The sequence below is a fragment of the Amborella trichopoda genome, chromosome 6 (assembly GCF_054954075.1).
Source record: "Amborella trichopoda isolate Santa Cruz 75 chromosome 6, AtrichopodaSantaCruz75HAP2 v2.0, whole genome shotgun sequence".
Taxonomy (NCBI): domain Eukaryota; kingdom Viridiplantae; phylum Streptophyta; class Magnoliopsida; order Amborellales; family Amborellaceae; genus Amborella; species Amborella trichopoda.
This window is the reverse complement of record NC_142341.1, coordinates 14999887-15011610: the sequence shown is the minus strand read 5'-3', so window position 1 is coordinate 15011610 and position 11724 is coordinate 14999887. Positions and strand designations below refer to the sequence as shown.

Here is an 11724-nt window from a genome sequence, read left to right as displayed (position 1 = left end):
CTCTATCTTTACCAAAACCAAAATACTTTGCGGTTTCAAACCCCCAATTCGTAACTGTTGTCAATTGGGTCCAATAACAAACTTCAGGGGAGTATATGGGCCGAATTCAAGTGCAACAGCTGAGAGGTTTTGAAAATCCAAAATTGGGGCAATTTGGAAAAGAAAAAAACAATCATTGTATTCAAACTTACAGTCTTTAATAAAGCAGAACAAAAATCAAGATTCATATAACCGATTCTAATTTATTGTAAAAAGGCTAAAATGATGATGATGATAAAATCTTTTGAGTAATAAGAGGTAATCAAAGGACTACCAACATAATTTTCTCTATAAAATATAAGGAGGGGGATGCTGGCAAATGCATAAAAAAACTGTTTGCGTACTTTTGACGCATGACCAAAATTAAAGAGAAAGAATCAGAAAAAATACCATAACAAACAAGAGACATTAGAAACACAAAAAAAAATAAAAAAATAAAAAAATAAAAACAAGTGCCACATTTCCGTATAGTAAGCCATTAGGCTTTTGTCCCTCTAACATGCTAAGTACTCAACCTCGAGAGCAGAACAAAAATTGAATTGCCTAAACTTAAAAAACCAAGCATTTCCTGCCTGAGAAAAAGAGAGCTCACAATACTAAACATGATAGACTACCATAGATTACCAAGTTTCTACTCTTTTAACCATCCCACAACTCAAGACTCAGTTATATGTTAATCACCCGCTTCACCCCACCGCACAAATCTCCAGAAGAGAGCACCGATAGCTAACGAAGCTTCTCGTCAACAAATCTTCACCCTTCGAGACCACCCTCTCTAAGCGGAAGCTCCCCAAACTTGTAGATGGCTCAAGAATGACCCAACCTCATCCCACCCACACCCTAAGAAGATAAGTATTTTGTGCTCAAACTCTAAAGATGGATGCTTTGAGAACCAACCAAACCCAAGCCTCTCCTCCCGTAACAAGTAAAGCCATGAGGGCCACATCCGCCTCAAGCCGTTGCCGGCACCTTAGGGGCCACACTCTTGGCTGAAGGGTTCGAGCCTAAACCACCACCAGCATTAGGGTTGGGGCGATTGGATCTGCCACCACCACCACCACCACCACCATTACCCATGTTATTCTCCACCCTCTGATAGCCACCAGCCCTTCCTCCCCTTCCTCCACCATACTCGGTCCTTGGGCCATTGCTGTTGAAGTCACCACCTCGAGAGTAGCCTCTACCACCACCCCCATAGCCACCACGTCCTCGAGGTCCCTCATTTCGGAAGCCACCCCTTCCTAGAGGAAATCGGCCTCTAGAAGCTGCGAATGCTTTGAGGATAAGTCAATTTTTTGCTCTAGACTTTGTTAAAGATCGTGTTATTTTGTTTTTTGGTTTTTTTGTTTTCCTCCCTACACTTGTGAATTGTGTACTTGAGAGGGATTCTGGAAATTTGGCTTCAGTTAAGAACATGATAATTTCTGAAAGACCGAGAGATGGGAAAAATTCAACAGTGAAAAGGAAAGAATAGCAAAAAGAATATATTGAATTCTCATGAAAGATAGAGAGAGATGGGCAAAACTCAACAGCGAAAAGGAAAGAAAAGAAAAATTCCCATATTTCTTAGATTTCAAGTTTAAATTACTTCACATTATTCCTTCATTTTTTACAAGTTACGTATTCATCTGAATTGTTGTATTTAAGACGGAATGTATACTTTTCAAAATAACTACAGAAATGGATTAAAAAGTGGATGACAAAATCCCATGTTGTAAACATTTTGCAAGTTGCAAGATATTCAGAAAAAGGAAATACATGTGATAACAGTTTTGTATTGAAGAAAGAAAAAGCTTGGGAACTTGCCTCGAGAACCAGAAGGCCTCTTCTCCTCAACAAAAGCTTGACGACCACCAATCATTATGGGGGAGGCCTGAGAAAGATGGATTTTAATGCATGATGAGACATCATAGTACCATTACCAATGCAATGCAAGAGTGAAAGACAATTATTATAAACAATAGCACTGCAGGACAACCAATTCTGAGAGCATAGGAGCAAAGAATAGGCAATGCATGAAAACGGTTCCGTCCTCACCACCTTTGTTTTGTGGGAGCATCAGTAATACTAATTGTACTGTTTTACAAAATTATCTTAAGATGATTTGCAGAAAGTTAAAACAGCGGAAATCACATGAGACAATGACCAACATAATAATGAAATGGCAGGACACTCAAACTAATAGATTAATGAAGCATTGGAAATGATGTTTACCAAATAAACCATTAATATTAACTGATGCTGACAAAGTGAAATGTTTTGGGCTTCCAGCCATACTGTCAAGTAGACACGTAAGTATCCAAAAGGGCTCAATTTCTAATCTCAACCAGAAGAAATTGCATCAAAGGATTGTTCGTGTTAATTGCTATGAATAACTCCAGTTCGAATAATACCACAGTTTTTTGATGCTATAATTTAGTCAAAGGCCCAATGATGAGAAAGCCCTATTTTTCTTCTTGAGCTAATAGCAAGCAAATAATCATAATTATCATCCTCATGGCCTTTTCCCAATTAATTGGGATAGGCTACATGAATCCCGGTCCGCCATTCTGCTCTATTAAAAGCCATAACCTCAGTGAGACCAAAAGTCCCCATATCTTTTCGGACTATTTCCAACCACATCCTTTTGGGCCTACCCCTTGCCATTTCCAAGCCTTCCACTTGAACTAACTCGCATCTCCTAACAGGTGTTGTACTGGGTCAGCGCCATACATGGCCAGTCCACCTAAATCTACTATCTCTCATCTTATTGCCTATTGATGCCACACCTAAATTTTTCCGAATGGATTTATTTTGATTCTATTCCTTCTTGTCTTACCACTCATCTATCTCAACATCCTCATCTCCGCTATACTCATTCTATGGGAATATTTGTTTTGTCTGCCCAACATTCCATCCCATAGCGCAAGCTCGCCTCACATCTATCCTATAGAACTTGCCCTTCAACGTCATTAGTATGCAGCAATCACATAAAATTCCAATTGCATATCTCCATTTCGCCTACCCAGCTTTAATTCTGTGTGCGACATCTTCCGCAATCTCTCCATTTTCCTGTATTATCAACCCAAGATATCGAAAGTACGCCCTTTTTTGTACTTCCTGGCCACAATCTTAACTACTTCCTCGTCTCTACTCCTATTATTACTAAACTTGCATTCCATATACTCTGTCTGTACTGCGACTAATTTTAAAACCTTTGGATTCTTCAAAAATGATAAACAATAGGGGTAATATGTGGGTGACATGTAAACTTGATAATTGAATTAATCAGAGAAACAATGTCAATGGCAGCTACATTCATCCATTCATCAAACATTTCCAAACAAGGTATTAACATGTAGGCGAATATAATGTCTAGAGGTCATAACCATTCCTCCAATATAACCCTCCAACTTTATAACATCGATTATGTATCCAGGAGCGAAGGCAAGTCAGAATCATTGTTCTAGGCCCTAAGCCTCTAACTTGGTAGAACCACATTTGCTCTTAGCTGTCACGTATGCTATAAAAATAAGTGTACGGAGCCTATTTTCGGGCTCTAAAATAAGTGTATGGAAAAAAGGTGCCATTTCTAAAATTTGGAGCACCTTTCCAAGGCCTAATTTGTACATAAGTGAATAAGTACAACAATAAGGTTGCGTTGCACCTCTGGCAAACTGAGTTGGTACAATATTTTACCTTTATAGTAGTTTTCTGCTTCGCTGACCAAGATCACGTCCAAGCTTTAAATATTAAATCGAGTTTGAAGACCATATTTTCCATCAATTACACATATGCATGTGTATATATGTATGTATAAATGCATGTATGTCTGTATGCAAATGGATGATCATAGTAAGAGCTATACCCTAAATTCATTCAAATTGTACGTGACCTTGTTGATTAACAAATTGGGATAGGCTACATGAATCCCGGTCCGCCATTCTGCTCTATTAAAAGCCATAACCTCAGTGAGACCAAAAGTCCCCATATCTTTTCGGACTATTTCCAACCACATCCTTTTGAGCCTACCCCTTGCCATTTCCAATCCTTGCACTTGAACTAACTCGCATCTCCTAACAGGTGTTGTACTGGGTCAGCGCCATACATGGCCAGTCCACCTAAGTCTACTATCTCTCATCTTATTGCCTATTGATGCCACACCTAAATTTTTCCGAATGGATTTATTTTGATTCTATTCCTTCTTGTCTTGCCACTCATCTATCTCAACATCCTCATCTCCGCTATACTCATTCTATGGGTATATTTGTTTTGTCTGCCCAACATTCCATCCCATAGCGCAAAGCTCGCCTCACAGCTATCCTATAGAATTTGCCCTTCAACGTCATTAGTATGCAGCAATCACATAAAATTCCAATTGCATATCTCCATTTCGCCTACCCAGCTTTAATTCTGTGTGCGACATCTTCCGCAATCTCTCCATTTTCCTGTATTATCAACCCAAGATATCGAAAGTACGCCCTTTTTTGTACTTCCTGGCCACAATCTTAACTACTTCCTCGTCTCTACTCCTATTATTACTAAACTTGCATTCCATATACTCTGTCTGTACTGCGACTAATTTTAAAACCTTTGGATTCTTCAAAAATGATAAACAATAAGGATAATATGTGGGTGACATGTAAACTTGATAATTGAATTAATCAGAGAAACAATGTCAATGGCAGCTACATTCATCCATTCATCAAACATTTCCAAACAAGGTATTAACATGTAGGCGAATATAATGTCTAGAGGTCATAACCATTCCTCCAATATAACCCTCCAACTTTATAACATCGATTATGTATCCAGGAGCGAAGGCAAGTCAGAATCATTGTTCTAGGCTCTAAGCCTCTAACTTGGTAGAACCACATTTGCTCTTAGCTGTCACGTATGCTATAAAAATAAGTGTACGGAGCCTATTTTCGGGCTCTAAAATAAGTGTATGGAAAAAAGGTGCCATTTCTAAAATTTGGAGCACCTTTCCAAGGCCTAATTTGTACATAAGTGAATAAGTACAACAATAAGGTTGCGCTTAGTTGCATGCAGGAGTCAGTGTTGTCAAAACTTGCGTTGCACCTCTGGCAAACTGAGTTGGGACAATATTTTACCTTTATAGTAGTTTTCTGCTTCGCTGACCAAGATCACGTCCAAGCTTTAAATATTAAATCGAGTTTGAAGACCATATTTTCCATCAATTACACATATGCATGTGTATATATGTATGTATAAATGCATGTATGTCTGTATGCAAATGAATGATCATAGTAAGAGCTATACCCTAAATTCATTCAAATTGTATGTGACCTTGTTGATTAACAAATTGGTATACCCTAAATTCACTCAAATTGTATGTGAGCTTGTTGATTATCAAATTGGTGGAAAATCAAATACACATAAAAGAAGCAAAAGGAAAAATGCAAAGTAGAAAAGGGTTGTTAGGTGCATAGTTACCAAGATCTCCAAAGTCCAAACCACAGGGTTGATCCCACCCCAGAATCTCACTCTTGCACTCCGAGGGGAATCTTGTTCCACCACTATTCTTAAACTTTGGGATCTTGATCCTTCCTATTAGGGATTAAGATCCTTGGTTACACTTGGAACCAAATTCCTTTGCATCATATCTGAGGGTTCCTAAGTAAAGTGAACTGAGATTCCACCGACTTGGGATCAAGATTCCATTAGTGATTGATCCCGCTCTGAAAGCTTGATATTGCGCTCCAAGGAGGGCAATTTTACTCCACTATTCCTAAACTTTGGGATCCTGATCCTTCCTATTAGGGATTAAGATCCTTGGTTACACTTGGATCCAAATTCCTTTGCATCATATCTGAGGGTTCACAGGTAAAGTGAACCGAGTTGTTGACCCTGCTCCGGAAGCTTGCCCAAGGAGGGGAATCTTACTCCTCCACTATTCTTAAACTATGGGATCCTAATCCTTCCTATTGGAGATCAAGATCCTAAGTCACATGGGATCCAAATTCCTTTGCATCATATCTGAAGGCTCATAGGTAAACTGAACTGAGATTCCACCAACTTGGGTCAAGATTCTCTTAGTGGGTGGACTCTATCGTCCCTCTTGCCTTCTTTTATGACCCATTGTTCAAAAATTCAGCTGCCTAGCCACCTAGGGAGTCTAGGCCGACCACTGAGCCGAACAAGCTTAGGCAGCCGCCTTTTGCCCTAAGCGGCTCAAGAGGGATGCCTAGGTAGACCAAGATGCCGACCCAGTGCCATCCCCTTAAATAAAAAGAGAAATTAAAAATATGACACCCTTTATAAAAAAATGTTAGTCTTAAAAGAAATATTTAATCCTTTAAAAAAAATTTTAAAAAGAAGAATAAGAATAAGAAGAAGACGGCAGGTTTCAAGGGAGAAACAATCTCGACAACAAAAAAAATAACTGCCGCTAACATTGAAGAAGGCCTCTCCTCTCTCTCTCCTCTTTTTTCTCCCTTGTACAAACAAGACAGGGAGTTGCAAAAAAAGCTGGATCAAGACCGAGAAACAAAAAGAAAAAACATAATTGCCATTAAGATTGTAGAAGCCTTCTCCTCATTTTTTCTCCTCTGCTTTGCACCTTGAGAATGAAGTAATATACAACTGACCAAAAAATATTCCAAAACTTACTTACCCCACTCTCCTCCCCCCCCCCCCCCCCCCTGCCCTTTCCCAAATACTAGTAATAATTAATTAAAAAAAAAATTGCCGGCTTAGGTGGCCACATCCAACTTTTTGAACACTGCCTTGAGCTTCAACTTAATGGCGAGTAACATCTATTTTGCACATATAGTTGACACTTTTTGAGAATGAAAGTGATGCTGTCACCTCACTCATGCATTAGCCTAGTCCCCTCACTATAACAAATAAACTTATACGTTAAAAAAGCGTTAATCATCCTTATCCTCTCTTTCGAACCTTAAACCCTAGCTGAACCTGAGCCCAAATCAAACCATCTCTCTACATCCTGAACACGAGCCCCAATCACACCATCTCTCTCCATCCATTCATGCCAAACCTCAACAATCCTAAACAACTAAGCATGTCAAAACCATCCATTAAAATACCCTAAATTTTTTCACCCCATGCACTATCCAATAAACCCTAGCCCCAGTTAACCATACAAATTAATTAAATCCTGATCTTAAATATTTATTATTGATGGGGAAGACCCATATCCTAAACGTACTCATACGGGATCCTCTTTGAGAAATTAAAAAAAAAAGGATCCCTACTCATACGAGATCTTTGTTTCTACATTTTTTCGATAAAGCTCTCATTGGCCTATATTAATATGGTTTCCTTTTCTAGAGAATAGAAATAGGAATTCTAACGTAAATTCAATAAGAGTGCCGTGCACCCAAAAAAAAAACAAAACAAAAACAAAAGCGTTGTATTCTGTAGAAGTCAGGACAAAAAATTGTTTGAGGAAGGAAGAATTCAATTAAGGACTATAATCAATCCATGAAAGAACAATAATTTTGGATTCTTCGAATTAATCAGAGTTTTTTAATATATTGATATTGATATCCACCACGATTTCCACATTGACCAAAATATCCTTACACTTTCACATAACAACAATCAAATACGGGCATGCATGAGTGACAAGAGCATTTCATAAATAGTAAATCAATCAACAAGTAAAAAATCAGGAATCGCAGATGGAAAATGATATTAACACCATTATGATACAGAATTAAAATAAGATTCCTATAGAAAAACAACGCACACAAGAAATGACAATCACATTGTGTACTAGAAATAAACCTAATAATTATACCTCAATTGCACTTTGCACGGAACTGCTTGACTCGAATTCCACAAAGCCAAAACAAAATCCCTGTTGCTGAACAAGTGAAAAGACGAGAAAATAAATGCACGAAATTTTAAAGAAAAAACAATACAAAACTCATCATTTATAAAGTGGTAGAGCCAAAAACTTAGCAAACACCTTGTTACTTCTCACTTGGATGCCACCACTCTTAATGGCTCCAAACTTCTTGAACTCTTCCTCAAGTTGAGCAGCTGTGGCATTCAAAGGCAGGCTTTTAATATATATTGAGTGGCCATCACCTGCAAGAATAACAAAAACATTAAGACTACAAATTAATAACAGAAACATATCACAAATAAGCCATGTAATAAATTCATTACTGTAGCCAAGCTATAACTTATAGAATTTCAATACATAACCTTCTGCCTCTTGAGTACTACTTTCAGTGGGATTTGTATTTGGAGCATGTGCCTCCTGTGCTACAGCAGGTGGTGCAGGCGCAATCACTTGTCTCTCAGAGTTTGAGGGTGTTGCCCTAGCAGAAGGGACTGGAACTGATAGATGTGATGGACTTTCCTTCATAACCTTCACCTGCATCATGGTTTGAGTTACCTCTCAACTATAAGGAGTATGCAGTCATTAGAAAAGCATCTTTCTTGCACAGAAAAAGAAAGAGAACATACAATTGAGGCGTATGATTTCTTTGGAACTTCTTCCTGAACAGATGACACAGCATCAACAGTTGCGGGAGACTCAATACGAACTTCATTGATAACTTCATCAATTGGAGCTTCCCCTTCCACAACCGAACCATCCTCATCGTCTGAAGGATTGTACACTTCCTCTGCATTTATATCTTCTTCTGACAAATGAGTTGCTTCATCTGATACTTTCTGCACTTCAACTGAAGAATTTTTTTTTTTCAATACAAGTAACCAAGCCATTGAATCAAAACACAAATCAAGTTGCAGCTATGAGGGTGCCAAAACTTCTGCTAATAATGCAACCATCAATATAACTTAAGACGGAAAACACTGAAATGAATAAGCAAATTTAGTTTGCCAAATAACAAAAGAATAAATAAGTTAAGCATACCTTGTTCTGGTGGGGTCCTCATTGTGGATTCCATGTCGGGGTTGACCAAACCAGGATTCCCCTCAAGCTGACCATTTTCTTCTACATATCTAAAGACATCATTCAGAACAAAGTAACCTTTGTCTTGAGGGGCTAAGAAGAAAGACTGAGTGAAGTTTCTCCTGACATTGTCTTTCCCAGTAAGATAACCAGTCACAAGAACAAGGACTCCTAAATTGAAAGATTCTTGTGCATCCACGGTCTTTATCTCAGCACGAGAGTTGCCATAATCCAGTGAAAGTATCTTGTCATTGATCGCCTGCTCAAAAACATCCACCAAACAGTCATCATGATAACTAAAAAACAATGATAGCATACAGGCCGAAATAGGAAGAGATTGGATAATGGACCGAATTTTGCATCTTATATCATCAAAAACAATAAACAAGTCCAATACAATGAACAATGCATTAACTAATACAGTGGAAGTTAAATATTGATACATTAAAAATTCAAAGCTTCCATCTTTTAATAATAACTTCCAAGACAGGCATTGATCTCAAACAGAACTTAAAAATTGAAATAATCGAAATTCACAGCTTCCATCTTTGAATCATTCCTATTGCTAGGAATGTTTCACATCAGTCGTACATTATTAACAACAGATGTTACGTTAACTATCTGAAATATATGCTTTTTTTAACCCTTAAAAAATAATCTCAGAAAAAAAGAGGATGCTTTATCAACAATAACTCTCTCTCTCTCTCTCTCTCTCTCTCTCTCTCACACACACACACACACACACACACACACGTCCAAAATTGTTGAAATCCTATGCAGATCATATAACATCGTACCAGGAGAAAGAGAATTCCAAGAGCTATTCTCTGTCATACACAAATTACAAGAGCTAACGTACATAAAACTATCCATAGTTAAAATGGACTTACTTGCATGGTGGTAATGGAACTCATCACACCGTTTTCCTCAGGTCGACCAAGCCGACTAGTCTCCTGATAAAACCTGTATACCAGCTCAGGTGATTGATGAAGGATGTTATAATATTGGTGCACAAATGCATTCCCCACCTGCATATTGAATTCCAAAATAAACATTCCGATAAACACGAGCTGGAAACCCACAATATCAGAAACCCTAGGAAATCCTAGAAGTGAACAGCATCAGTACAAAGGCATACCACTTGAGCAGGAGGAACAGGTCCCGCATTAACTTGCTGAGATGCCATTCCTAATGTGACCAATAAGCGTTTTTTTGTAACTAGATCTGAATAAAGGAAACTAAGAGTCAAAAAATCTTTGGCTGATTTGTATAATAAAAAACTACAAAAAGAAAAAAAGTATAGAGCATGATAATCAATGATCACCTAAACCCAAAATCTCAAACAATAAGCCTTAGATTCCCTAAAACCTTTAAAGAACCACCTTTTATGCTTCTTGAGTATATAGATCTCACTCAAAAGTCAACAGTTAAGACAATTTGAACCATAATTTCCACGAAAAATCAAAATTTTAGATTTCCATGCGCAGACAAAAAAACATTTCTTTTATAGATAATCAAATAATAAAACGCTCTCCTTTAGTGAAGGATTTCTTGATATGGTTCCAAAAAAATAAACAAAAAACCTTTAGCTGCAAGGAAATCAAACAACGGATGCAGGAAGGCAATCAACCAACTCCAAAACCACAAAATATTTAATCATAAGGCCAAAAACCTCAAACAACCATCCAGCTGCTTCTCATATTTTATACATCTCACTCAAAATCGAATTTTTATAATTTGAAACCCAAAAGGAAAATAAGATTTCAAAGTAAAGCGAAAACAACTAGTTGCAAGAACAATATACAGAACACTAAGTCCTAAGCCCAAGAACCACACCACTGAATACCACAGATTACACATTCAAATCAATGAAACTAAACAACCAACAGAGATCTCACTCCTAGATCAACAAACTAATACTGCAAATCCCAAAACCAAAAAAATCCTTATTTCAAAATTATAAGATACTTCCAGAAATCGTAATCCCCTGCATAGAAATGTGCACATGAGGATCAATTGACAGAACATGAGGATCAATTGACAGAACAAAACATCAGAGAATTTATTCAAAACACAAGAGATATATGATTACACAAGAAAACAAAGCATGGATCTGAAGCGAACAACTACATTCACAAAACCAGAAGAAAACCAGAAAAAAAGAAGAGGCTGCATGAAAGGTTGATGATGGAAAGAGATGAGGTTATGGTGAAATATTTCAGACCTGTTTCCTCTTCTGGTGTCTCCAGACCAAGCAGAATTAGGGTTTTAGTAGGATCTGGAGAAGCTCCAGAGGAGGGAGGGGACTCTGCCTTTTAACCTTCAGGAGAATAATAATAATAGAGATGGGGGGACTCCGTCCCTCTCTCTCTAAACCTCTCCTTTTGTATCCTTCTCTCTCTACAAATCTCCTTTTGTATCGTAGTTTCTTCGACAACAGAAGGGCAAAAGGCCCCTCTTTTTTGAAGTTGGGGAGATTGTGGTTTCCTAGTCAGAAGAGGAGCTACTCCTGCGGGATCAAATCAATGAAGTATTATGGGAACAAAGTGTGGCTCTTGTTCCGGCCTGGTTTGGCTTAACTTTTCTTTTCTTTTTTCTTTTTTTTTTTTTCACCCAGCTTAGTCCTAACCTGGTCAGGGTGGGACCTTGCCGGCCCTATCAGGACAAGGGTCGGACCAGGGCTAAGGCTGGCCCAGCCTAAGTGTGACCCTTAATTTCAAGATGGGAATTTGGATCTTCAGTTACAAAATATTCACCTTTGATTATTGAGATTCTTTTTCATACTGAAATCT

General features: G+C 38.0%; 1 protein-coding gene across 1 annotated transcript; it reads right to left on the bottom strand.

The window, feature by feature from the left end:
- Window positions 1–482: 482 nt before the first annotated feature.
- LOC18438232 (nuclear transport factor 2) lies at window positions 483–11335 on the bottom strand. The gene is made up of 10 exons (XM_006848421.4): window positions 11157–11335; window positions 10071–10156; window positions 9823–9960; window positions 8894–9191; window positions 8482–8702; window positions 8218–8389; window positions 7976–8097; window positions 7805–7870; window positions 1846–1912; window positions 483–1304 (listed from the first exon to the last, which is right to left on the bottom strand). The coding sequence occupies exons 2-10, from the start codon at window positions 10116–10118 to the stop codon at window positions 991–993; spliced, it is 1446 nt and encodes a 481-aa protein (XP_006848484.1). The 5' UTR covers window positions 10119–10156; window positions 11157–11335; the 3' UTR covers window positions 483–990.
- Between the last annotated feature and the right edge of the window lie 389 nt (window positions 11336–11724).